Raw genomic sequence first — 27,655 nt, forward strand, 5'->3', positions numbered from 1 at the left:
TGCAGCGGGGCCGGCTTCTACCCCCGCGACAGGCCCGCTCCGGCCTTCCAGCGCGGGGGCCTCGCTTTTATTTTTAATCTTTAGAGCAGCTGTATTAGTGAAAAGGAATTTCAGGCATCGCAGAGTGGCTGCTTTGGACTAAACAAAGGTCAAACGTAAAGGGAGGGGGGAGGATTTTGGCTGCGGTTCCTCACAGGCGGGCAGGGCGGGGCTAATTGCTTTTCTGAATTAAAAGTTAACGAAGATGGGGAGCAGCAGTAAGGGGCGAGAGCCCCTCTTCACAGGGGTTCTGCTCACAGCACGCAGAGTCAGTGCTTCCTGTAAAACCTGTAACCTCCAGCTAATCACCAGCACGAATGGAAACCTTTCCCCCCGATTTTTAGCATCCCGACTGTTGTCCTAACACAAACTGTAAAAGATGACATTGGAAAGGGTTTTGGTTAAAGCGTTAGTGTAATATATATTCTTTTTTTTCTTGCTGCTTCATAGAACTCTCACATTATTTCGTTTGCAGTTTTCAATGTTTGTTTTCTTTTAGTTTTCCTTTCCTAAACTTGGTTTACCAAGCCCTTCATCCCTGTAAAGTCAAACTAATCAATACTAGCAGATGCATGATTTATTTCCATTTATTGACTTGGGTAATATAACAATTCAAAGTTAGTTAGCGGGTTTTTTTGTTTGTTTAAAAGTGGTTTCCCCAATATTAAGCAAATAATTTTAAAATACAGGAAAGACTTACTAAAAATGAAATGTTTTCAAAAGAAACCACGGTGAAATTGCTACTCATCATTTGTAGGAAATAATGTGTCTAAGTATATTCTAAACCAGAAACACACAACCATTGACAGGTACGCGCATAGACGGTAGCTGGTGTTAGATTCTATTGCTAATCACATCCTCACTGGTACTAAACGATATGCTCACATTTATGAATATTTAAAATAGATCTTCATAAAAACGCCATGGTTGGTTTTGGACAGCAGAGATTATCCAGTGTTAAGTCTCAAATGCCACCACAGTTTCTCCTCCATCCGCTCACACAGCGCCTTACACAGCTGCTTTAGCCCTCCCGAGGACAAAACCCCTCGCAGCTTGCTGGGAATCGCACGGGTTTGAGTCGCGCTTCCCTCACTGAACTGCAGTTCAAAATGAAACAGCCCAGTCCTGAATCCTAACCAGAAACTGAATAAAGAGTATTTAATACTACAGGAAAATCTGAAATACAGGTAGGTCGTGCTTAAAACCGCACCTAGTGCATCCTCGGCGAGCGCGCTCGGTTGTAACTCTGATTTCAAACGCGAAACGGGCGGCTGCTGCGGGTACAGGGCCGCTCTGTCCCGCCACGGCAGCGCGGGGGGCTCGGCTCTCAGCTTCGGTCTCCTACATTTCTATATCCAAGTGATGTAACAGATTGCAGAAATACTTACAAGTTCTCCCTCTCACCAGGAAAAATGCTGACCAGTGCTTGCTTCCTCAAGACAAAAAAGGACAAAAAAATTCCTTTGGAGAAACAGCAGATGAAGGACTAAGCCAGCAATCAGGCATCAATATTTATTAACACAAGACAAAGGAAACACAATCAATGCGTTAATGGAACACTGTCCAGCCAGATGTTAAATTTAAAAATGTATATCTAATCTAATTTTAAATAAATAAAAACTTTGTACATAATTACATAATGCTGTAGTCTGAATTTGACAATGGTAAATAGGTTGACAGAAATTAAAGAAAAATTGCATTTGGGGCTAAAACTTATCTCGTTTTTACAACGTCATTTTTAGGACAGTTAGTATGACACATCTTAGTTACATTTATTTAAATCAGAAATGCAGTGCAAATTTTAACAAAAAAGGACTTGAAATTACCTGTAGCCACACATTTTGCTTAGGGAATATTCGTAAACAGTAAGACATACAAAATACTTGAGTTCAAAGTGTTAAGAATTCCTAGTTTTGAAGTTTCACTGCAGCTGTTAGCTTGGAATCGGATGGACAACAGTAGGAAGTGATTTGCCTTCTGCAACCGGCCAAGCTGCAGAGTCAAACTGGCGCGGAGAGCCTGCTTCTTGGGACTCGGCGCTCGATTCAGCTGTTACGGAAAAGCATCCAACTCTGAACCTGAACACGCACATCAGTGGCCCTGCCATTTGCTGAAGTTAAGTATCTCAGTCTGTTCTCCTACGGAAAGATACCGAGCAACCGTTGCAAAGCAAAACGGTCACATCTTTTCACAGCCCTCCCACGACAACCCAATAATCATTTTATCAGTTTGGAAGAACAAACTGACCCCAACCTCAAAGAGGCTAGCAATGAAAAAATACTTAGCACTTAGTGCTGTACAGTTAGTTACCTCACAGGGATGTTGTGAGGATTAGGTAATGGCCTCACCTACAGATGAGGAAACCGAAGGAGTGAAATGACCCGTTGAAGGTCTTGTGGCAAGCCGTTAGCAGAGCCGGAGCTAGAATCGGGGCTTCCAATTCACAGCTCCTTGTTTCCTCCTCTCCAGTACATTGCTTTTCACTGTGCCAAACATGGACAAAAGCATTCAATAAAGTCAGGACTGGCCAGCTGCTCTGTGTCACTTACTGGCCGCGGAGAATGGAATGTTATCTCATTCTAGGGGCAGGACTGTAAACTTACAGTTCTCCGACACAGAGAAATGTAACATGCCAGAATGAAGATTAAGAGCACACAGTAAACTTGCAAGATAAAACCCCAAACTGTAAGAACCTATCAATGCACCTAGCCAAATAAAAACCAAGCAAAAAAAAAAAAAATCAAAATAATCCAGTACGTCATTCAAAAATGCCATTTCAGAAAGTCGATCTGCCACATACTGGGAATCTTTGATCAAAATAATACGTGCATTTTTTATTTCTGAAAAATTGCGATTAAAAATAAAGAGACTCCTAGAAGAGTACTTAAAATCCACAAATAAAGTATTTCTTGAAACAATTTATCTAAAGCTTTGAGTAAGAAAAAGGTCGAGACCACCACAATTTTTTCTGAAATGGGCAACAACGAAGTGAAGCTGTACTGCAAGCACTTTGCTGTGCAAGAGAACATGAGAAATAGCGCGATGCGTAACATGTAATAACAAGACTTCGCTGGCTGCAAGCGGAGAACAACTTTGTGCACTTCGCACCCTACATAAGTTGCAGCAGCAGCTGCATCAGTCACAGTTACACCTGGCACTTGCCTCACTTTGCAGCCAATTTGTTAAAACTAAATATGTTAAGGACTTCATGCACAGGTATTTTAGGATGCACATCTTAAGAAAGCAGAGAGTATCCCCACTGCTACCAGAACAACCCTGCACACCCAGGCAGCAGCACAAGACCAGGAAAATCGCATCTGCGGTGCTGGCTTACTACTGCTGGAGACACGGAAACGGAATTGCTCAGAAGTGCACACCTGTAAACCGAAGCACTTGCAAAGAACTCTTACATCGGGACTTGACATAACAACTTGCAGTTTCTAAATCTATTCCCCCACCAAATATTTTTCAAAAATATCATTCAGAACTTCTTATCTGAATTTTAATACTCTTGCCTTCTTCAGTGAAGAACTAACAAAATGCATCAGGAGATTTTCAAGGCCAAGACCGGTGTGCTTACAGATACACCGGGTTCTGCTCCGATAACTGCCACAGGATCTTCAGAGTTCATACTATAAGCCTTTTAAAAACTGCCTAAAAACTTTGAATGAGGTAATCTGGAACATTCTAATAACAAGTTTATTTACACTGTATACCACGCTTGACTCAAAAAAACCTGTTGCAGTATCTGGCATCAGCTCTCATTGCTTCCAAAATCTTATTTTCTTAACACCCATAGGAATTTATTTGTTCTTAACAGATTATTAAGTAATAGATGAAAGAAAGGTAATTTTGAGTCAAAGCTTGAACACCGTCTCTCCCTCAGCCCGGTGTGCAATTGCTTCCTAACAGCAAGAGCTTATCCCTGCTACTCTAAGGCTTCTGTTTCTTTACATTTACTAATGTGAAAACTGACACACTATTTTGAAAGCTGGGCTATGAATTTTCACGAAGTTGTTTAACGATGTGTTTACCAGAATTGCTCTGCCTCATTTTTGTGCCTCCTCCTGTAAAAGAAAAATTGCATCCAACTTAAAACCCAGAATTATCTAATTCTTTCTAGTGAACGCTTTGAGGAAAACCGAGTTGTTGCCTCCCAGTTTACGTTAAAGCCTATTTGCAATATTTCTTGCTCTACCCAGAGGGAACCGAATGGAACAATGAACTGCACAAACAGCGAATTCAACTGTGTGCCAGTCGAAAGGGGTTTTTTCCCTGTAAGCACCAGGTGTCACAGGGGGTGGAGGCAGAGGCTGTCGCTCAGGCGCACCCTTTCAGTTAAGCATTTTGGAGTTGCACTGCGATTTCCACCAAATTCCACGTTACCGTTTAAATTCAGCCTCTTTAGAAAGATGTGCCTTGAAATCATAGGTTTCTACGTGCTATGACACACTTCTGGCCAGCAATAAAAGACTACATCCCGAAATAAGAAAGCTTGTGAAAGATGTGTGTATCTCACATTAGTTGTCTAACCAAATGTAATTATGCTAAGGACCAGAAAGGTTACGTGTCCTTAAAAATGTCTACCTTCAGCTGTCATCATTATCCAAGTTAATTTTCTATCTAAGTGAATTATGTATAATAATATTTACATATTTAAAATATAGGCAAAATTCTTTTTAAATTCAAGAAATATCTATATGAATAAGTAACTCTTAGATTCCGTAAGTTATTGATTTGGTCATGGCACAATTTTAAATAAGTTGTGTGATCCCGTGGAATGAATAGCTACAGTACAGATGCAAAGTACATTATATAGTAGGGAACTGCAGAACTCTGATGACCCTTTTCTTAATAGTTTATTATCTTAACTAAATAAACCCTCCCCTTATAGAATCCTAAAACAGTATTAGATAAAAATACAAATATGTACAACCGATGAAAAAAGTAACACTACTGTAAAGGCCTTAGGAATTTTGTAGCTCACACACTTGTCAATTTGCATTTTCTATAAAGCTAATATTTCAGTAAACTGTTACAAATGTTTTCCATTGTCTACCACATTTCCTTTTGTCCGTTGGTAGTTAATGTGATCTTAATACCACAGGATGAGATGAAGGGAATATGGCAGCAATCTCAAACTTTATATCAAGTATTAGTAATTTTCACCAGCTTCGTTTCTATAGCCACCCTTTGTCATTCAGTGGTCCCGCAAAGCTTCTGAACATCGCCTCCCCCGTACATGTTACATGTTATAGGCTACATATATGGGGTCTAACTGATCAGCTAGAAAACTGTCGCGGAGATGCATTCGCTGTTTCTCTCCCCTGGAATTGATAGGAATAACTCCGGGATCCACTACCACCACCACTCCCACAATTAGGTAATGTTCTTCCAGAACCACATTTGTAACCAGAGGAACTAAATCCAGGGCCTCCTGTTCACAGCCACACAGCTCCACGACGACCACGAGCAGGTTGGTCCATGTGAATACAGCACTAAAAGTTAAAAAGAAAAAAAAAAAACCAAACAGAAAACCCAGTTATTTTCACAAAGATACAAAATTTACAATTCTTTATCCTTAGATGGAGTTTACCACCTGCTTTGGGCTGCATTTCCAAGCGACCTAACTCCAAGATGTGGCAAAGATCCGTTCAAACATACCTCAGTATTACCTAGTGTGAAATACGAACTCAGTGCTGCCTTCACTGACTCAAATATAAATGGTTCTTTACACCACAGAGCAGGAAATCATCATTTCTATTTTGAATTAAGGCTCGTGAGAAAACATTGAGTCAGTCAGCCCAGTATTACTCTGCTCTACAGATGGGAAATGAGGTGCATGACTTGCTGATGGTAACACAAAACAGTATCTGAATTTGCCTTATGTATTTTTTTTCTGTCAAATCCTGCATCTTTGCATAAACATTGCTACATTTCAGCTAGGTTAGGATGAACTCGTTTTTCGCAGCCGTTTTACCATTCAGCAATGCTTCTGTGCGTTCGAGATACAGAAGTCTCAATATCGATCGGATGGTAACGCAGTCCCCTCAGTTCCAAAGTTTCATCCAGTGCTCCAACGACATACAGTGCATCATGGCGCTCTGGAGAGGAGAGATGGGAAATGAAGCGTACGCATAGCATGAAAACAGAAAATGGCAGACAATAAATGGAATTTAGATAAAACAAAGTGTCTCTTGCATCCAGACACGTGGATCAGGACTTATTCGCTGCATAGTACGAAAGAAAAAACTCTTCATCTTCATTTAAAAGACGAAGACTAATTTCTGCCATCTTCATTTAAAAGATGAAGACTAATTTCTGCCATACCTCCACTGGCAGCTGTGAGCTCTGTCCGACGAACAAACCCGAGGTATCCAGTCCGAGCCCAAAGTGTCTGAGCAGCATCGCCAAAGCTCAGACGGGTGTTGAAATGATCAGCTTGCAGGGTTTCATTGTCATAGATGGTATAGTAGCCACTGGCCGTGTGGGGGCTGTTAACCCAAATCTGTACAGGAAGTGGGAAAACAGTCAGATCTGCACACTACGGAACCAGAGCATCGCTGGAGTATGAAAATGAAGCAGGTAACAAACTGTAACAAGAAGATTCTCCTTTTATCTAAGATTTTCCAGATCCAAAAATGTTTTGCATTTAGCTCAAACCTCCAAATATCCCGTAGAATCTTAAAAATGCGTCTTGCAGACCTACTCTCCTAATAGCTGTAAGCTGAGGATTAACTGAGTAAATAAGCTGCGGATTTTTATAACACGTGAAGTCCAAAAATTGAGAATTATCTATCAACACAGATCAAATATACTGGTGTGTAGTCAAGATAAGGAAAGCAAAATGTAAATTAGATTATTTGGAAGCCAGTTATGCAAGATTTAGAGTGGAACAAGCCTTCCTTTCCAGTAGGCTTTCTTTTTCTTTAAACTTGACAGTAAAATAGCACACCCAAATTCTGAACACTCCAGCAAGAATTCAGCTTAAAAAGGCCTGCGAGCATTACCACTCGCAAACTGTCGCCCGGCAACTTACATAATCGAACAGAGAGAATACAGCTCAAGCAGCAGACAACAGAGGCTACCCAAATAGCGAAATCTGCGCTTACCTCCCCAAGATGAGAGTCTCCAAGAGGCCCTTTTGTCTCGGGATTAACAATGACTACTTTGACTCCAGGTAAAATCTACAGATCACAAGAAGGAACAGGTAACCCGTATGTGAATTATCTTCATGCACAACTAAAATACAAAGGCTGGTCATTCACCTCCGAAAGGCATGCTGTCACCCACAGCCACTGCAAACAGGTACAACACATGCTAGGACACGTACACTGAAGCACGCTAACGGTATGAATGTATTTCGTGACTCAAGAGCCACATAGGTAGGGGATTCTAGGCCTGTAAACGTTGCTAGACCTTGACTTTGAAGAGTCCAATGTTCAAAACTACTGGGAAGCATCTTTTTGTTGATCCATTTGAAGAAGGGAATAAGAGCTACAGTAAATCTCAAACGCATGCTGATTTCAAGGATACGACAGCAGACACTTCTGATATGGTTCATTTACTGTAAACAGAAACCCGATTGTTTCAGCAAAGCATGCTCCTAAATCAACAGACACTTTATTATAAATCAAACTAACTTTCCAGAGGAACAGCGTAACCAGCTGTCACCTCTTCTCATACCACGCCACAAGACTACCTTTCCTAGCTACGCATCTGCATCGTAAGGGGCATAAAACCAAAAGGGTGGTCACCAGATGCCGTGTGCCCTGCCAGGTAATAACGTGAAGTTACCTTCCCGGATTCTGAAAGCAGCAGGCTTTGCGGAGCCCCCCTTTCCACCAGACGTACTCTGAAGGTAAAGAAAATATTGTCAGGGAAAAAAAGAGCTGAAATCTACTGAGAGGTGTGATAGCTCAGTAACATTACAACATTTTATATAGAGTTATTTCATAAGTTTAAGTAAACTTACTGTACCTGTCATGTCTCAAGGATTTCAGATCTACATACACCGTGGTGGGATCGGGCCCAGACGTTCCCTGAAGAGTTAACATTTTTGAAAAAAATTAATGTCTCTACAGAAGTCAGGGTAACTTCTGCCTGAGCTCAGGAACGTTTCCAGGGGTTTCTTACTGGCAGCAAAATTCATATTCACATTTCCCCACCTCTGCGGTTGCACTAAGGGAAACACTTCAGCAAACGGGCTATTTTCTCTCCATACCAGTGTGACGCCAGTGTGGGATGCATCTCTGGGGAGGGGGGAGCTGCTGGGGAGACCGCCCAAGCACTCTCAGCTAGCAGCCCTGGGGCAACCAGTCATTGTTTACATGGAAATAAACGGTTCTCTAATGTCATGTTTCAGTTGTTTTGAGCATCTGTGATATAATCTGGCAGATGAAAACAAGAGAAGCTGCTTAAATCTTGCGCCAGCTGTTCTCTACAAAGCAGATGTTGGGCTACGCTAACGCAGAAGCACGTGCAGATTAGGAAGTCTGCGGATTCAGAACGCAACGGAATCTGGAAATCTGACGCCAGTGACAACACGTGCACTAGAAAGCACTGGCGTTACCTGTAAACAGATAGCAACGTTGACTCGGGATCCGAAGGTGGTGCTCACAGCACGAGACGACAGGCCAATGTCTTTGAAGAGTTTGGAGAAGGAATGAGTGAGAGAAACTCGCGGCCGTTCCTCTGCAACTACCACACAAGTCCGGACACAGGACAGATTAATTCCTCGTGCCTGGAAAAGACACAAATAGGTGCAAAGGACTGTATATATTGATTACCTCTGCCACGCCGCACCAAGATCTGTCCGCTCACAAGAAGTGACATTTGCTTTCTATCCCTGGAATCCCAAAGAAATCACTCGAGAAATGCAGGACAAACCCTGTTCCTGTGAAAAGGGGCTACAGAGTGTAACTATAAAAGTTGTAACTATTATACAAAAAACTATTGAAGTAAGGAGTCTTGCAGTCTCTCAGCGAAGGACAGTTCCTGATAAGAACAGAAACGTGTCCCAGAAACCAGCTGAAACCGACCCTGCAGTTTGGACCAGAGTCAAGGAGCAACTGAGTCTGCGCAAGAACAAGGGCTTACTAGCAGTCACGAAGAAGAGTCCTCAGCCTTCATCCCCACGGCCCCCCGCGACCACCACCAGGAGGCACCGCGCAAGCGCAGTTGGGGGGGGTTTATGGAAATAACCTCTGGGGGCTAATTTTAATACGAAGCGAGAACAGGTCATGCATATGTCTAGGGGTATTGGGAAACCTTATGTATATGTAACACTTAGTCGTATAAATCCAGGACAAGCCACCACGTGGGCGCGCACGACTTTGGCGGGATGACCCCCCGTGCTGCCCAGCGCTGAATAAACATACCTACTTTACAACCTAACGGGTTGTGGAGTCTGTTTCCGCACGTCAGTTTGGCGAGCCAGGCAGGAGAGTCTCTGCTCGACCGCGGGACCGACTGCGGAGCGGATGCCCCTAGGCGCGCCCCGAGCACCTTCCTCGGAGGAGCCTCCGCTGCCAGCCGCTCACCGCGGGAGCAGACAACCGCCTCCTGAAGCCGCGGGTTAAACGGCGTGTTTAACAAGAAGAGCCAGCAAGTCGTACGCTTGGCCGGGGCTGCTGGTACATCGCGCAGAGACGTCTGGCATGCAGCACAGTCCCCGTAGGGGAGGAGGGTACCCTGGCCGATAGAGCGGCCAAGGAGATTTGCTGACCGATAGAGCGGCCGCTAACGATCTTGGGGGTAGATCGAGCAAATCTGAGGTGACCGCTGCATCCCAGGCTCGGGAGCCAGGACGGACCTGCTAATGACCGTATAAGAAGCAGGAGAAGGGCAAGCGGACCTCTCACAAAAATTATTTAAATCTTTGCAGCTGCTGAAGGGATATCAACTGGAGTGATAATTATCTGTATCATCTACCCGGGTACTGCATATACTATATGTATTGTATGAATTGCGTGCATTGTATGTGTTGTATATATTGTATGAAAATTTGTGTGTCTGTGTGTTTGAGACACAGCATCGCTGTGAAGTGAGTGTGGAGTCCTGATCCGCGGTTTCGTTGTCCCGCGAGGAAAACGGCCGGAGACGGACGAAGCGAAAGGAAAAGGTTGTAAGGATGTAAAACAGTAATTCTGTAACCCTCTAAGTGGTAAAGTGTGGACGGTGGAACTAACTGTTAAGATACTGTGGGAATACAGGAGAGAACTGGGACCAATAAAATGGGAGGGTCACAGCAAAGTAAAGAGATACCAAAGAAATCTCCATTAGGTTGCATTTTATATCACTGGAAGGACATAGGGGTCCTCCTGGAGGAAATGTGAAGAAGAAAACTCTAATTAAGTATTGTAATCAGTGATGGCCATTGTATAAATTAGATGATGAAGTAAAATGTCTTGCTGCAACTGCTGTTATTTTTAAGGAGGGAGGGAAAATGGGACGCACCCTCCGAAATCACGCTGAGTGGCAGAATGATTGTGGTTTTAATTTTGCTCCCCAAGATCCCATGGTGTTGGCTTTGGAAAAGGAAAAATCAGGAAGAGTTAGGGAAGTTGAAGCGGTGTTGTTCAGCATGTAGTGTTGGACAGAGGTGTTTGAAGGTGAAAGAGAAACCCGGAAAGGCGGAAGAAGAGTGCCTTTCCAGATGGATGATGTGGATAAGTGGAAGGATGCAGTGAAGAGGTACAGGGAGGACCCAAGTGGGGCTGCGAAAAGGTTTGAGTGGATTACTAAGAATTTGGACCCGGATTGCAAAGATGTGGATCTTATATTAGATGCTATGACTGAACCTGAGAAGCAGCTTGTATTAAAGGCAGCCCGAGCTCATGTAGCCCAGAGGCAGGTAACTGGTCGGCGCTGTATGCTATCAAGCAGGGGCAGACTGAAACGCCCACGGAGCTTTTAGATCGCTTACGGGCTGCTGTGAGAAGATTTACTACTACGGAACCAGAGTCAGAAGCCGCCACACAGCAGCTGGTGTATCTGGTTTTGGGACAATCCACTAACGATATCAGAAAGAAACTTCAGAAACTTAAGGAACCAGATAAAAGGAATTTAGAAAGTCGCTGGAGGAAGCGTAGAGAGTATATCGGAGTAGGGAGGGGGAGGACAAAAAGAAACTGGGAAAAGAGATAGTGGCTGCGCTAGCTCAGCAAAATTTGGAAAGAATGCAAACAGGAGGAACCGGGCAAATAGGGAGAGGAATGAACAGTAGAGGAAGGGGTAGTTTGAGATATAATCAATGCGCTTATTGTAAAGGGTTCAGACACTGGAAAAAGAATGCCCCCAGCAGACACGTAATTTGAAGACTGTGGCAAAAGTACAAGAGAATGATTGACGGGGTTCACACTTTGTTAAACAAAATGTTAATGATGTGAGAGCAACCGGGCAGGTTGAAAAGGCTTTTTTCCATTAAAATTTAGAATTGGGAAGAGTGTGGGGATTCACAAATTTCTCTACCTGCCTAAGGCTCCTAGACCGTTACTGGGGAGGGACCTATTAGACCAAAATAAAATTTAGAAATGGGGAAATTGAATTTAAAATACCAGATGAAAATCACATTGAAATTTTAAGTTTGGTTCTTACTGAACCCCACATTAAAGAAGTAGTATTATACAAGAAATAAAAGACCAGGTATACCCAGGAGCGTGGGCCTCAGGAATACCTGGAAAGGCTAAAAATGCTGAATTGGTTGTTGTTAAACTCAAAGAAGGGGCACGACCTGTTAAGATAAAGCAATACCCCTTGAAATTGGAAGATAGGCGGGGGGGTAAAAAAAAATATTATAGAAGAGTTTATAAAATTTGGACTATTAATTGAATGCTCTTCAGAATATAACACTCCCATTCTGCCTGTCAAAAAGCCTGACGGCAAAACTTATCGATTGGCGCAAGATTTGCGGGCAATAAACCAAATAGGTGAAGATTTGTATCTAGCAGTAGCAAACCCATATCCTCTGCTGACTGGTTTAAAAGAAACCTATGAATGGTTTACTGTGTTAGACTTAAAGGATGCATTCTTTTGCCTTACTTTGGCTCCAGAAAGCCACAATTTATTTGCCTTTGAATGGGAAAACCCTGATACAGGACGAAAAACCCAACTGACCTGGACAGTGCCACCCCAAGGATTTAAAAACAGCCCTACCATTATTAGAAATCAATTAGCTAAGGAACTGGAGACCTGGGAGAGGCCCCCAGGAAATGGGATTCTTTTGCAATATGTGGATGGTATCTTAATAGCCACAGAAAAGGATGAAAAGTGTAAGGAATGGACTTGTAAGCTTGTTCAATTTTCTGGGATTAAGTGGTTATCAAGTCTCATTACAGAAAGCCCAAATCCTGGAGAAGGAAGTGATATACCTGGGATTCGTGATTTCTAAGGGACAAAGACAGCTTGGGAATGACCGAAAGGAAGCTATCTGCAGGACTCCAAAACTGACCACGGTAAAAGAGCCTCGAACCTTTTTGGGCATGACAGGTTGGTGCTGATTATGGTTGCAAGGAACTGAAATTGGAGCTAATGAAGGCTCCAGCTTTGGGCCTACCAGATGTAACAAAACCTCTCTGGCTGTTCTCGTATGAAAGGCAAGGAGTGGCTCTGGGAATTCTGGCCCAGAAGCTGGGTCCTTATAAACGAGCTGTAGCATACTTCTCTAAACAATTGGATGAAGCAAGCAAAGGATGGCCGGGATGCCTTCGGGCAGTGGCTGTCGTTGTTTTGATTATCCAAGAAGCTCGAAAATTTACTTTGGGACAAAAGATGATTGTGTACACTTCCCACACTGTAACCTCTGTTTTAGATGATACAGAAGTCATAAGCAATAAACAGGAAATGGAGACTGTCGTGCATGATAGTATAGAAACTATTGAAACTGTATATGCGAGCAGAGCAGACTTGAAGGAGGAGCTGCTGGAGGAAGCCGACCGAAGGTGGTATATGGGAGCAGTTTCGTAAAGAACGGAGTTCGAATGGCAGGATGTGCTGTAACCACCACAGACCGACTGGTGGAAGCAAAGTCACTCCCTAAGGGCACATCTGCACAACGAGCTGAAATAATTGCCCTAGCGAGAGCGTTGGAGCTGGCCGAAGGGCTGCGAGTAAATGGATGGATTCAAAATATGCCTTGGGTGTAGCCCACGCCCATGGAGCAATTTGGAAGGAATGAGGACTCTTGACTGCTCAAGGGAAAGGTATAAAGCATGCTGATATAATTTATGCTGTACAACTTCCATCAGCAGTGGCAATTATGCACTGCAAAGGACATCAGAAAGGTAACACTGACAGGGAAGTGGGAAATAAATTGGCTGATTACGAGGCAAGGCAAGCTGCGAAACAAGGTGAGGTATTAAGTATAAATCCTGAAAAATCTTTGCCGCTACCTGAAACAATTGAATATGATGAAAAGGATCAAAAGCTGATCGCTAACTTAGGAGCTGAAATCAGCCCATCAGGATGGGCACTGTTGAAAGATAGATAACAGAATAATAAATAGTTCTCTTTAGCATATTATGGTAACTTATAAAAACAGAGCACAACAAAACCCACTGGGGAACTGAAGCCTTATACAACTCTCAAATTGTAGCTAGAAATTTATATCAGACTCTAAAAACTGTAGTTAATAGATGTGAAGTATGCTTAAAGAACAACCCAAAAGTAGAAAACCACGTGAAATTTGGAAATATCAGCAAAGGAAATGTTCCAGGTCAAAATTGGTAGATAGATTTCTCGAAACTCCCCAGAAAAGGGGGATATAGGTATTTGCTAGTATTAACTGACACTTTTTCAGGTTGGCCAGAAGCATTCCCTACCAGGACAGCCAAGGCTCGGGAGGTAACTAGAATATTAATGCAAGAGATAATACCACGTTTTGAGGTTCCAGCAACCGTATCCTCTGACAGAGGACCACATTTTATCTCAAAAGTAGTACAACAAATTAGCCGCTATTTGGGCACAGATTGGCAGCTTCACACCCCGTATCGCCCTCAGTCGAGCGGCCAAGTAGAAAAAATGAACCACTTAATCAAAAGCAAATTGTGAAATTGGGACAGGAGACTAATTTGGCCTGGCCTCAGTCTCTCCCTTTGGCTCTCTTGCGCAGACGAACTAGGCCGAGAGCAAAAGAAGGACTGAGCCCTTTTGAAATCTTGTATGGACGACCCTATGGAATACAGAAAGGGATGTCCACACAGGCTGGGGATGAAATTATAACCTCTTACATGATAGCATTAAGCAAACAACTCAACAAAATTGAAAAACATGTGGTCGGGACTCGAAGTAGAGGTTTAGATGGACCTGTACATAACATTCAACCTGGAGATTGTGTCTATGTAAGGTCTCTTGCAGAAAAAACCTTGAAGCCACAGTGGGAAGGACCTTTCCAAGTGCTCCTTACTTCCTTCACCGCGATCAAAACCAAAGAGCAGAGTGCCTGGATACATCACACCAGAGTGAAGAAAGCACCTAAATCTCCATGGAAAGTCGCGCAAGTACAGCAAGGAAAGCTTACCTTGTCATGACGCTGATTGTAAACCTAATAAGAAGACTGGGGGCATGGGAGAGTAATACCTTTTTGCAGCTACATGACAAAATTGCGAGTGCCATAAATTGGTCTGACTGCTGGATTTGCTCACACTTGCCCACAAACGCAAGACATGGCCACCCCGTGGTCGCTACCATTTTTCCCAATTTTTCGGAGATAGTTAATGCCTTTAACGATATATCCCTCCCCGAGCATACAGAGATACCAAAAAAGAATCTCGAATGGCAGACAGATTTAAGCCTACTCTGGAACGAGGCTGAAGGAGTACCTTGTGTCCAGAGATGCTACCTAGAAAACACCACCCAGAATACAGGAGGGAATAGCACAGACAGACGTTGTGGAATTTCGAATTTTGTTGGGGCCTACTCCAATTGCACTAGTTACATCAAGTATGGAGGTGCAAATATGTGGAATAGCAAGCAGACTCGGAAAAATACCAGCAATACCCCCAAAGGCTGGCCAACTCCTGTAGGTCAGGGATGGTATCGGATCTGTGGGAAGTGGGGATATAAGGTATTGCCTTTAGGGTGGAAGGGCCAATGTGCTGTAGGGACTATAGTTCCTAACGTTACTATTGCACAAGACTTAACCAGTTTACGCACGCTTGGCTTATTATGAACCTATATGAGACCTGTAACCCATCCAATCAAGAAAAGACTGAACCCTTTAATAACAAGGCCAACCAGGTTTCATAGCTTTGCGAGGTGGTTTCTTCCATGGTTAGGAGTTAGTGAATTAGAAAAAGCTTTAGTTAACATTTCAGCTACAATGCAAATTATTAATAATGCTACAGCTGATGCGCGCACGGCTCTACAGAAAGAAATTTCTTCCGTAAGACAAGTAACACTACAAAACAGGTTAGGGCTGGATTTGCTTTTCGCTAAAGAAGGAGGTTTGTGTACAGTTCTTGGTGAACATTGCCGTACCTATGTTAACCAAGACAAAAGGATTGAAAAAGATTTATCTCAAATTTGGGAAAAAAACAAAATCTTGCATGAAGCGGCCCAAGATAACACATCTTGGGGATTTAGTGACTTAATAGAAAAACTAACATCTTGGTTACCAAACTTGGCATGGTTGAAACAATTGTTTATTGTGACAATTATAATTGCAATTCTGTCTATGGCCCTGTGTGTAATAATTCGGTGTGCTTGGTGGTATTTCCAGAGCACAAGGGATTCCTACAGCGAATGGAAAAAGAATCAACTTCGACAAAAACTTGAATCTAACAAATATCTTGAGAAGATATTAGATAAAGGAACATTATATTAAAATAAAATATAGTAAAACAATTTACTAACTGTATAGAAAAGGGGGGACTGAAAAGGGGCTTTAGAGTGTAACTATAAAAGTTGTAACTATTATACAAAAAACTATTGAAGTAAGGAGTCTTGCAGTCTCTCAGCGAAGGACAGTTCCTGATAAGAACAGAAACTTGTCCCAAAAACCAGCTGAAACCGACCCTGCAGTTTGGACCAGAGTCAAGGAGCAACTGAGTCTGCGCAAGAACAAGGGCTTACTAGCAGTCACGAAGAAGAGTCCTCAGCCTTCATCCCCACGGCCCCCCGCGACCACCACCAGGAGGCACCGCGCAAGCGCAGTTGGGGGGGGTTTATGGAAATAACCTCTGGGGGCTAATTTTAATACGAAGCGAGAAGAGGTCATGCATATGTCTAGGTGTATTGGGAAACCTTACGTATATGTAACACTTAGTCATATAAATCCAGGACAAGCCACCACGTGGGCGCGCACGACTTTGGCGGGATGACCCCCCGTGCTGCCCAGCGCTGAATAAACATACCTACTTTACAACCTAACGGGTTGTGGAGTCTGTTTCCGCACGTCACCTGTGTTCAAGTTATTTCCTCTTTTCAGCTTCTATTTGTAATTATAAAACGCATCTGACCAGAGCCTAGAAATACTGCTAGAACAAAATACGCGTTAACGGTGCTTCTTCCTCTGCTACAGAACGTAGCATCACGTGCTTCTGCAGTGCTTTTCAGCTAAGATTACATCTGTTATTCACTATTTATATAGATGGAAACCAAACCAAGTGAGAGTAAAGTCATTTACTGGGATTACGCTGTGTCTTCAACAAAAGTGGGACCAGAATCCATTGTTATTTCTAGACATGATCACGAATGCACTGAACAGCACTAGCCAGTTGTTCAAATCCGTGCCTTATTCTGTTTAACTGGTGGCACACCCCAAAGCAGACACCTTCAGAACTCTGCACCACCAGCAGAACAAGGCTGACCCTTAATCTCCTAGATGGAGCACGCTATTTCGGTAAACCCTATGCAAAAAGCCACCTCAAGCGTTTTATGTAGCTATTTTTTTTTCCCTCCTCTCATCTCCAAGGAGAAAACACCTCTTTTTAGCAAATGGCCTAACATGCGTGCTTTACATCATGTGCCGGTCTGAGCCTCCACTGCAGGCTGTTATATAAGCAATTCTTCTGCATAGCATTCTGCTGCTGGCATCCTCTCTTCAGGGCTTGCCCAGCAGTCTCTGACACTCACTGGCAACGGGCTGCCCACGCTGCAACACAGACGCCCTACTCAATTTCAACCCTTTTCATTTCCTGGGGCTGCAAACATTTTTTTGTTGCTTTTGCTTTTTGAGCAAGTTGTGGACTGGGGACTTGTGCACCATGTAAGCTCTTGTATTTAACAATCGTATCGCTTTGCTTTACTACCACAGTTTTCTTAATTTATGTAACTTGACATTCAGGAAACATTTCTTACCTTTAACATTTCAACTTGGTTTCCAAGTCCCTTTGTGCACAGTTCCATGACTGAATAGGAACAGAAAGTGTCCCTTATTTTATACTGGCTGACAGTAGATAACCAGAGAAAAAGATTGGATTCCAGCTCCATAGGAGGAATTAAAATTGACTGGTGTCCAGAATACACACTGTGAAGAACATTAAGAAAGAAAACATTTTTGTGTAGCATGTGGTTATCTTTAAATTAGTATTCACTGTATTTTCACGTTACATTCCTGCTAGACCAAAAGCAGGTTGTGGGACTCTGCATCTGAGGCAAACTGATAATAGCTCCAATGCCCACCTTCTGCAGCAACACCGTTTTAAAAATACAACTTACTGGACCAGAATAACAATTTATACACACACAAACGTGCACACGCACTGTCAGAGTGAAGGAAGAGAACTGGCTCAACCACACAGTCTACAGAATGAAAACTCCCTTACTGCAACATATAATCAAGGAAGAAAGGCAAGAGAAACATTCTGGAGCCAGTAATATTTGGCAGCACAAATATGCATAATCAAGATAGGATAACATCTTGCTAATCCGCAGGAAAAGGGAACGTATTATTGTCAGTTCAAAGACAAATTCTCCCCTTACTGTAAATTAGTCATTTTGGCAATATCAACATAATCTGTCTGTAATTACAGCAGATAAAAGACGTGGATTGCCATTTCCCATTTCTAACCAGCCAAGAATTACTCTTTTCCTTTTTCCCCTCAAAGCCATACCTGCAAAGGCACCAGAGCACAAAACCTAGTCCACAATAGGGGTCAAGACAAATTGCAATCTGCCGAGAGGAGTAGAGCTCACACTGAAGCTTGATTGCCCTGCAAAGGCCACTCACTGCTGCGTGGGACATCTGCAACACAAGCAACAGAGAAACTGTGCTGAAATTCATGGACATCAAAATAGGACTTCATCAAGACAGGCAGGTAAGAATAAAGATAGCTTTGCCTTGATAACACTTCTCCATGAACTACATTTCTTCTTCCTTTATCTTCCACAGCAGAGGCAGAGCACTGCAGAACCCTCTGAGCCACAGTAAACCACAGACAGCGATACCCATTGCTATTGCTTAAAAGCTTTAGGCATCTCGGACTGCAAACACTGAGCTGATCATTAATGACAGTCTAAGGCTTTCATTTTTTTTAGTTTCTTACCCTCTTCTCTGTCAACTGCATTCCTGTTCTGCTCTCGGTGGGGGGAAAGCAGAAGCTCACAGCTATGCTGCTCGCATCGCGCTCTGCTCTCCAGTGGGAGGCAGCAGCAGAATTCCCGATGCCCACTGTAGAGGCCCGTCTTCCTACACTGCAGAACTAATTCTTCAGCACAATCACACTGCAATGTCTGCAGCGAATCCACGGCTTTATTGGAAGAAAAGCATGGTCTTTATTTAAGCTACAAGAGCCAGCTTTGGTGGTGGTCGAGGGGAGAGGTGGTTCAGAGTATCAGCCGAAGACAAGACACCAAAACCCCCGACTTCTAAAACCATTTTACTGTACCTTTACTCCTGTAAGCATGCCTGTTGTGGAAACACTAAAATCTAGATATGCTAACATTTCAGGCGTAGGTGGCTTGTAGATCTGAGACAGCCGCTTCCTGGGCAAGTCATCTGTACAAGAAAGGAACAAACGTGGTTAATTTTTGATTACTGAACTGGTATTTGAAAGGAGAACACAACTTTCAAAAAGCCTGGAGATGGACAATTAAGCTTTCTATTAATTCTCTTTCCAAAAGAGACAGACTAGTATATGACAAGATCCTTGCCAAATTTTCCCATGTAGAAAATTATTTGTTCTCAGGAAAAGGGAGAAGAGACCAACTCGCTCTTGTCTTAAGGAAATTAAGAGTTGTCTGCAACATGGCTTTTCGGTAAAATTATCTTCCACGCGTAGCTCAACAAATGCAGAAGAGACGTCAGTAAACAAGGCCAAACCTAGCTCGTATCTTGGATTGTTTTTCTAAATATTGAAACAAATTCTTAAGAGCCATCCAGTTAGCACCTGAAGTGGGGGGCAGTCCCTTTGGAAGTCAATGGTAACGCCTACACTGAACTTCAAAAAGTCTTTTAGCCCATGGACCGCACCTGTGTCAATGATGGTTGGCCAGGTTTTCACATCTACAGCAGCAGCCGCCTCCCTGGATTTCAGTAGTCTCATTAAGGTCTGGGTTGTGAGAATACAGGCAGCTTTGCTGACCTGAAAAGATAAACAGTTACTAAAAAAAAAGACAGACAAAAGCATGTCCCAGTGGCACCGCCATTGCAAGAGCTGATGTTCAGAGAGTGTATTTCACCATCTGTAGCCAGCTTCCCCTAACAAACTCGCATTAATTTCTTTGGCTTTCTCAACACTGCTCTCTATTCTTCCTTCACTAAAACCCCAAAAGCCGACTAAAATGTGAATAACCACGTCAAGACCTTTAGAGCAGGTGAGAACATTACACAGTCTAGATGTAGCTTTCTCCCCATGGTTATAACGGGGAGGCATCCTTTCCTGCTTACTGGGCTTGGAAGGTAACTAAGAGCAGGATCCGCACTTGCCCAGCACTAAGGAGTGTCAATGTGAAATTTTAAGTGCTAACATCATGTTAGTATCTCTCAAAACCAACCTGTTTCATAGCAATTCGCCTTGCCACATAAGGAGAGGTATATCTCTCGTGCCTTTTACGAATGAAAACACTGTCCTTCAGTTATAAGGCATGCTTCAATCACTGCTGTCACGTAAACAGCATGGGAGTTTGGAGAGCTGTGTTAACCACTCGAGTCCGAGCGGCCAAAGCAAGAGCGCTCCAGCCCCGCTCTCAGCCACAGCCCCGTTACTCACTTCCACGATCATTCGCACAGTGGGCAGAGTAGCAGTGAGGCTCTGAGCATGAGGTGGTCTCACGGTCACGGGGATGCAGCCAGCGTACAAACAGCCATAGAACGCGGTGATTAGCTCAATGCCTGCAAGGACACGACAGGCTGTAGTGCAGGACACGTGGATGGATGCCCTGGTGACACCAGCCTTTCCCCTGAGGATTTTTTCTCCAAGCATTGGTTACAATTTCCATTAGAAGAAGGTACACACACTAGTCACTTCCACAGCACAGATGTGTAACATAAACAGTTCAAACACCGAGGGCAGCGCAAGAAGGAAGCTAAGAAAGGCTGGGATAGGGGACTGGGAAAGTAGAGAAGACAGACCACACACAAAACCATATCCATCTTACAGGAAAAGAATGTTCCAAGTGTCAAATGACTCAAAAGGCAGTCAGGACAAAACGGAATTGTCTGGCAGGGCAAGAAGTACACGCAGCAGAGAGCACCTCTTACTGGCAGTGAGCGTCTTACACCAAGTGATTAAGCTGTGTGCTACCAGCCACAGCAGGCAGACTGTGCTTCCCGCTGTGCCCAGCCGACTGCTGTGGGAAAGTCACCCAACAGCCCCGGATGAAGTGCCCGCTTTCTGCACAGCTGAAGGCGATGGCACCAGTCTCTACCAGAAGCCACCCGGCCATTTCTCAGAGCAAACTACCTGCTTTCCCTGGATGAAAAGCTGCCAACTGGCAACGTGACTTCAGACAAACAAGATCTGAACAGACCAGGAGCTGAGGAGTCTCTGGTAGGGTGACTAGCGCAACTCTCCAGCACATGCAGTGCGGTCACAAGTTTCTAATAACTTTGCTGTGAACAGCTCGTACCAGAGGATCTTTGATAACCACAGAAGTCTTTCAAGTTTTTATTCTAAACATCACAACACAGCAAGATCTAGCCAGGAGCGAGAAGGTACAAATTGGCTTTTCCAGAACTGTAGAGAATCGAAGTTTGAGTCCTGATACTGCAAGACATTAGGACAGCCCTCTCTGGAGTCAAAACTAGATCAGCGAGTTATGCAGTCCCTAAGGTATCGCTGTTTCAATGATCTCTCCTGTATTTCCAGATCTCAATGAGATTTCAAAGAAAGACCATGCTGCCTTTCCACAGTGGGATGCAGTCATTATTAAAACTTGCTTACCAGGAGGATAAAGAAGCACCACATTGTCTCCTGCATTGAGATGTCCTTTGTCACACAGAACTGATGCAATTCTCTCAGCTTTTTTGTGCAACTGAAGGCAGGTGGCTGTGCATACAGTGGTTCCCTTGAAAGGAGACAAAAATGCTCTAAGCAAGGCCTGGCACAACACGTGTGTCAGTAAAATGGCTGCTGCTGCAGAAAAAAAAAAAACCAAAACCAAATAACCCAAACTCGCTTGCTAACGTCAGTCTATAGCTACTAGTTATCTATACCTATAGGCTGCTGGCATTCAATGAGCCATTTATCCACTACAATATCAAAAAGATAGAGATGGAGTTAGATCTGCTCTAGAAAATTCTACCTTCCAGGGAGTCAGTTCAGGTCTTCTTGCACCAGAACCTTGCCAGAATATACTCAACAGGGATACACCATTAAATGATACAGGAACCAGTGGGACCTACAAACACGCTCAGTTTTAAAACGAAGCATTGAACCATGACAGTCATTTACATGAAGTGACCTATAGGTTCAAAGGTTCAAATTTTAAGTTACAAATCTATGGGCAAAATCCGAAACAGAGACTAAGAAGAGGACACTGGAGCGGGCAAAAGATTTTAAACACGGTCTCAAACTTGCGCTGAATAACATGCTGTGGACCTTACAAAAAACAACTCAGCACTGACTGTACCTTGGCGTTTAATAAAAGGAAGAGTGGGTGGTCAGGAGTTGCTTGAGCTCTCCACTGCAATACCTCTGTCAGGAACTGGTGCTGAAACAAAGAGGCAGCAGTTAAAAATACTAGTGCTTCTACTTCAGAGGCAGTACTTAAGTCCACTTTACCTTGCTGCTTTGCATTCAGCTGTAGGGTAAGTTCTTCTCCCATTCTCTAGCTGTAACAAATACTGATTTACCTTTTTAACTAAATCATTGTCTTCTATTTGACCAAGATCTCTTCCAGAGGCTTGAGCAATACGCTTCCCAGCAACCAGGTTCCCCACCATCACGGAGGCAGGGCCAACGCCTGTTGATAAAGAACAGCCGCATGAACAAAATCTGGACTTTTATTGCAAATGGGAAGGACCTGGCCTAGAACTGCAATCTACAGGACAGCAAAGGTACAAAGATTCTCTGTAGGATCCCACTGCTCCTGGGCACGGGTGCAAGAAGAGAGGTAATGAAACCTCACTGATAGAGTTCGGAAGGCATTGCTAGTCTCCTATTCATCAGTAGAGAGAAGAGTTCAAAGGCAGGAATCAAAATTCCTGACTGATAGATGCAAAGAAGGGCCTCAAACACGCCTCAGCCACAGGCCACAAGACAAGCTCTGATCCCCAGCAAGTAGGACACTCGGTGTCGGAGGCATCACAGCTTCCTAGGTCTGAGGTTGTGAACTTCAGTCTACTAACGCTGAACAAAACGGGCTCGTGTTACCTGGTTGTTTCTGCCTGGGTTTTGGCAAGTTCGTCACACAGGTGTGTGGGCACATGAGGATGTTGCACGGATGCAGAGAGCCCTCCAGAAAGTGCTGTTTAGTTTGAGAGATATGGATCCCTCCCAGCGGAGTTTTTGGCAATGTATTGGCTGGCACAAGGGCAAGGCAATATACGCCCACTTGGTGAATGCTGTCAATTGCCTAGAGAAAGGAAAGATGGTCACTTGAACTCTTGGTACTGTTGCAGACAGCCTACTGTTACTGGCTGCACTGATGCACTGCAAGACAAATCCCCGCATTTGTAAGGTACTGGGGAGCAAGTCAGTCGCTATCATTCCATTTCACCTCTAACATCAGTGAGCCCTATGGTAGGGTTAAGTGCTTGTTAGCATCCCTGCCTTTATAGTTCATTTCATATACAAGAAATCCACCTTTAAGTCTTTCATGACCAAAATCCCAAAATATACACAGTTGCTTGATGAATCATATGATTTTGATCTCAGGATTTTATCCATCTGTCTCCTCTGAACCATCACGCTCTGTTCCTTTTTGTCTGCCTAAGCATACCTTATTCAGACCACCAGGCACTTCCCTGATTTTGCTCCCCAGTTTGCATACTTCACAACCTGAAACATCATTCCCAAGAATGACATACAAGCAATGCAAGCAGCTCTCACAGTAAGCATTTGCTACTCATTCTGTTTTCTTAGGAGTACACTCATTCAGCTGTTTTAACCTTTCTCTGCTTCCTGTCTCCCTGCTGAAAACGAATCTCCGAAGATAAGGGTGGCTTTAAAGCATAACTTGGAGCACCAGCGTGATCCAAGACTAAAAGCAGAACTCCTAAGCTCGAGCACTGGATCTGCTCTGCAGTGCTGAGAGGCAACTGTGTTTCTCGACACAGTCATCTTGCCAGCATAATGCTGACCACTTCGTCAGAGCCTACGCTGTTCTGTGTTGCAGCCGCTTTCCCAGGACCTTCAGGACATAACAGAACAGCTTGTACACAGCAGATGTACCCAGCTTGTGACCCTGTAAAAATACCTTGTGCCAAGAGGGATCATGAGCCTGTGCTCTATCCATCTGGGGCAGGCTGATGGCCTCTTATCTGCCCACACACTGAAAAACTGCACCCATTCACCTCGTCCACCTATGTAAGTGGGCTTACCTGCAGCACTCGACTCATCCACTGAAAACTGTCCTCTTCAGAGGCATCTGGCCTCTGCTCTGCAACCACCACAATCCTCTCATCGTAGAAGACAGACACTGAGAACACAGCAATCCTGAGGAAAAAGGGGAGAGCTGTATTGGCACAAATTCCAGTTGTACTCCTTGGGAATAGGAAACCCAAGGAAACAGACTAAAGACAGAACTCGTAAAAAAAACCATGGGACAAACACAGAGAAAAAACAGTAGACAATTAAAATCGAGTCAAAAAGGAAAGACTTTGTGAAGTATGTAAGGGATTAATTCCACCTTCCGATGAAATTTCTACATAGCATAGTCCCCCGTCCTCTCAACCTGCTATCACATTTCTGTTCCAACCTGTGGCAAATCACCAATGCAATAAAAGCTTTAACAGTGTCTAAATGACCTAGGGGGCTTAAAATCTCCTGTTAAGTCTTAGCTCCAACCCTGCCTGAGGATCTAGAAAATTATATCCACAACTGCTAAATAAAACAAAGTATCTTTGGACATTAACAAACTCTTCCTTGCTGCAGAGCATCAGCCAGCAGCTACCTACTACAGAGGCTTAAAAGTAAATTCTACAGAGACAGAGAAATAAATTCTGCATGTGGCTGACTTATCTTGCTACTTGATTCCTTCCCCTGAAGTACACAGACTTAATGAAAAGCCAGACAGGATAGTGGGGAAAACAGACCTGTGTTGGGCAGGATCAGGCCAATTACTGTCTGAACCAAAAATGTATTTACTTTAACTGAGCTACCCAAACAAACCAGTTACTGAAGAGAAATCAGAGATCCTGCTAAAGGTCCTGTTTCGCTATATTGCATGCAGAAGCTTATGGGGAGGGGCAAGGTTAATTTTGCTAACCTTCCTCTGTAAACTGTTTTTATAGACTCTACTGCCAATCCAGTTGCTACAATGTCATCGGCATTATGTCTGCGTCCGCTAACTGTCAGCAATCCGTCCATTTTTCCAACCACAAACACCAAACTGCCCTGAAAGATAAAAAGGTATCAGTGAGTAACTTACATAAAGCAGATATTCAAATGTCTTTGATGACTTGCTATTTCGTAACTATGGTGAGATCAATGGAATTTGTGTAAAGCATGTTTTCTTTCTCTTTAAATTACGTCATGTGTGACTAAACCAGAAGAAGAATTCTAGCCACTCAGCGAGACAAGACACTCCAGCATGCATAGCAGAACTGCCGCACAAAAAGCTTCTTACACTTGGTTTTAGAAGAATTAGCAATCTAAAAACGTAACAAGCAACACAGTAAGGCACCGCAATGACAACATGCTGGAAAAGCAAGGGCTCCTACCGGCTCAGGCAAACCCATTAACTCTCAACTGTCTGACCCACAGCAAGCTATCCTTACACACACGTCTGCACCCAAATGCTTCTCCTTTAAACATTGAAGGCTATTAGCACGAGCAAAAGAATACAGCAATTTAAGCTCAAAAACTGTATTACGTACAGGTCCAACAAACCCCAGCAAGCCGGAACGGACAAATGGCACATCACCCACCGGAGAGCCAGCCGAGTTCACGGGGATAACCTGCAACGGAAGGGAGGACATTGGAGGCAAAGTGGATTTGGCCTGAGAACAGAAAAACATTCCCCACATCAAGAATTGCACTATACGCAAGTGAAGTGATGAGGAGAAGGGGAGGGAATCCTCGGTGCAGGCATTGGTTTAGCACTGTGGGACACCTCTGAAGGGGAACACTGAATATACCTAACTGTAATGAGTTTTTCCCTGTATCTTTTTAAACAACAACATTAACGCTTAAGTTACAAACCCAGGAGATTATACAAGGCTATCATACACAGGAAATGGGGAAAGCAAGATGCGGTCTACTGTACATACCTCAAATGTATTCTTTGTCACCCCCGTCAGCCCATAATACATCATTCCTCCTGCCCTGGAGCTAACACAGATTTCACCAATCTCATCCGCTTTACAGAGCTGAGGTGGTCCATCAGGCTTCACTATACACATCGTTCCTAGGACAAATTACGCATTGTTAAAATCGTCCCCAAGACTTGCTTTGTATAAGAACTGAGACATTTAACTGCGACAGACATGACAACACAGTATGGGGACTGCCTAACCTCCCCCGACACTGAGGCTGAACACGGGAGACAACACTGACCGGTTCTTTTTCTAAAACATTCCAGACCATGTGCAAAAAGGTCTTACAGGGGACTCCTGCACGTTTTTACCTCCTGGCATCACGTGGCCAACATCCTGGACAGTGAGAGCAGAGTTTTTATCTTCAGTGTTGACACGAATCACACCAAAACTCAGCCCGTTCATGGACAGGATGGCTCTTCCAGGCAAAGGTGCCCCGGGGACCCCAGGCCTTTGAAGGACACAAAATCAATACACTAAATCACACTAATACACAGGCTATTATTAGACTCGGATGAAGATACCACAGCAACAGAAATATGCATATTTCAGTGTCTCTTCTTTGCATAACAAATTTAAAACTGTGGGATGGCAGCAGAGATTGCCTCCCAGAACAGCCACATATTGATCAATAAGTAAGAAACCGTATTCTTGGGCAAGTGCAACTCCTCTTCCAGCTCTTTAGCCTACCCCACGTTAAACACCAGCTCCCAGGCCAGATGATTACAGGGTTATTTATTACAGAAGGCAGCAATGGGCAGAAACAGACTACGAAAATGACTGTCCAAAGCGGTATCAAATTTAATCTCAGTTTCGAGAACACCATACTAGCTGTTTAAATCAAGAGTAGGAAAAAGCAGTGCACAGTTCTTACAGGCACTGTTGAGCTGTCACACATCTTAGCAGAAGAAAAGCACTCGTATCTTAGGAGAAACGTTTAACAATTTAGCTACTTGAATACCTGAGCACACACAGTAAATGTCAGTGGAGCTTATTACATGCTCAAGTCAACTGCAACCAACCGTGTGTGAACAAACCTCAGCCTGCATCACTTCATCTAGCAAACAGACTGCAATGCTGTACGCCCATTACCTCCGTATTGCAATAGTCATCGCTTCTGGAGATGTGGCACATGGACAAATTGCCTCTGGTTTAAGCCCATGGCTCTGAAACAAGCTCAGGAAGGCATCACAGGAGGAAACAGACCCTGGAAAGAAAGAAAATAGGGCACTATGACTTTACATAATTTGATTTTTAAAATTGTCTGTAAAATAACCTAGAAGTAAGTGCAGTGTATTTGCAGAGCATATATACTGTATCACATCTAAAAACTCCAGGTAGCATCGTCCAAGATACCAGCCACCAAGAAGCTTACGTGCCTACTGAACGTGACCTGGGAACAGGCGGAGTCTCTTCAACAAGTCTGCTTTTCTCCCCCAATTTGCCTCTTTAAGCCTTTTCACTAACAGCATTCCTTGCAGATTTTTCTGGGGATGTTTTCCCCTTCAAAGTTCTTCTTCAAAGCCTTTACCTTATCCCCTGTGAGCAATTTAAAACCAATCTCACTGTGTCTACCAGAATTCTCCTTTACACAGAAGAGCTCCCCATTCAACTCTCCTGTTTCTTACCTTGCGGCATCTTTCACAACTCGTACTCAAAGGATGAAAGCACAGAAAACCCCTTGCCCTGGTGCTCAAGTACCACAATCCACAGCTCTGTGTTACTAGGCAGCCGCCCTAACTGAAATCTTCTCAGAAG

General features: G+C 43.6%; 1 protein-coding gene and 1 long non-coding RNA gene across 10 annotated transcripts in view; one reads left to right on the forward strand and one right to left on the reverse strand.

The window, feature by feature from the left end:
- Positions 1-161: 161 nt before the first annotated feature.
- LOC148053964 (uncharacterized) lies at positions 162-3,065 on the forward strand. Its single transcript, XR_015707738.1, has 2 exons — positions 162-1,226; positions 1,447-3,065. It is a non-coding gene; the product is annotated as an uncharacterized LOC148053964 (long non-coding RNA).
- The window catches only part of DIP2B (DIP2 acetate--CoA ligase B (putative)), a 77,039-nt gene continuing 50,902 nt past the window's right edge, over positions 1,519-27,655 (reverse strand). For 6 of the 9 annotated variants that reach the window (XM_087770998.1, XM_087770996.1, XM_087770997.1 and 3 more), the window contains 22 exons: positions 26,990-27,104; positions 26,209-26,348; positions 25,853-25,989; positions 25,460-25,540; positions 24,850-24,977; positions 23,963-24,077; positions 22,794-22,995; positions 22,274-22,383; positions 22,051-22,131; positions 21,363-21,486; positions 20,190-20,311; positions 19,451-19,562; positions 18,867-18,976; positions 18,093-18,223; positions 17,338-17,506; positions 8,612-8,782; positions 8,020-8,081; positions 7,837-7,894; positions 7,152-7,226; positions 6,370-6,547; positions 6,020-6,143; positions 1,519-5,537 (listed from right to left, as the gene is read on the reverse strand). In XM_087770998.1, the coding sequence (XP_087627124.1) occupies positions 5,285-5,537; positions 6,020-6,143; positions 6,370-6,547; positions 7,152-7,226; positions 7,837-7,894; positions 8,020-8,081; positions 8,612-8,782; positions 17,338-17,506; positions 18,093-18,223; positions 18,867-18,976; positions 19,451-19,562; positions 20,190-20,311; positions 21,363-21,486; positions 22,051-22,131; positions 22,274-22,383; positions 22,794-22,995; positions 23,963-24,077; positions 24,850-24,977; positions 25,460-25,540; positions 25,853-25,989; positions 26,209-26,348; positions 26,990-27,104 (2,798 nt within the window). In that variant the 3' untranslated portion in view covers positions 1,519-5,284. Of the gene's footprint in view, positions 5,538-6,019; positions 6,144-6,369; positions 6,548-7,151; positions 7,282-7,836; positions 7,895-8,019; positions 8,082-8,611; positions 8,783-17,337; positions 17,507-18,092; positions 18,224-18,866; positions 18,977-19,450; positions 19,563-20,189; positions 20,312-21,362; positions 21,487-22,050; positions 22,132-22,273; positions 22,384-22,793; positions 22,996-23,962; positions 24,078-24,849; positions 24,978-25,459; positions 25,541-25,852; positions 25,990-26,208; positions 26,349-26,989; positions 27,105-27,655 lie in introns of those variants that run through there. The other 3 variants (XR_015707723.1, XM_087771001.1, XM_087771000.1) reach the window with 3 other exon arrangements.

The sequence above is a fragment of the Nipponia nippon genome, unplaced genomic scaffold (genome assembly GCF_047370975.1).
Source record: "Nipponia nippon isolate SJK-2023a ecotype South Korea unplaced genomic scaffold, ASM4737097v1 scaffold_35, whole genome shotgun sequence".
NCBI lineage: Eukaryota > Metazoa > Chordata > Aves > Pelecaniformes > Threskiornithidae > Nipponia > Nipponia nippon.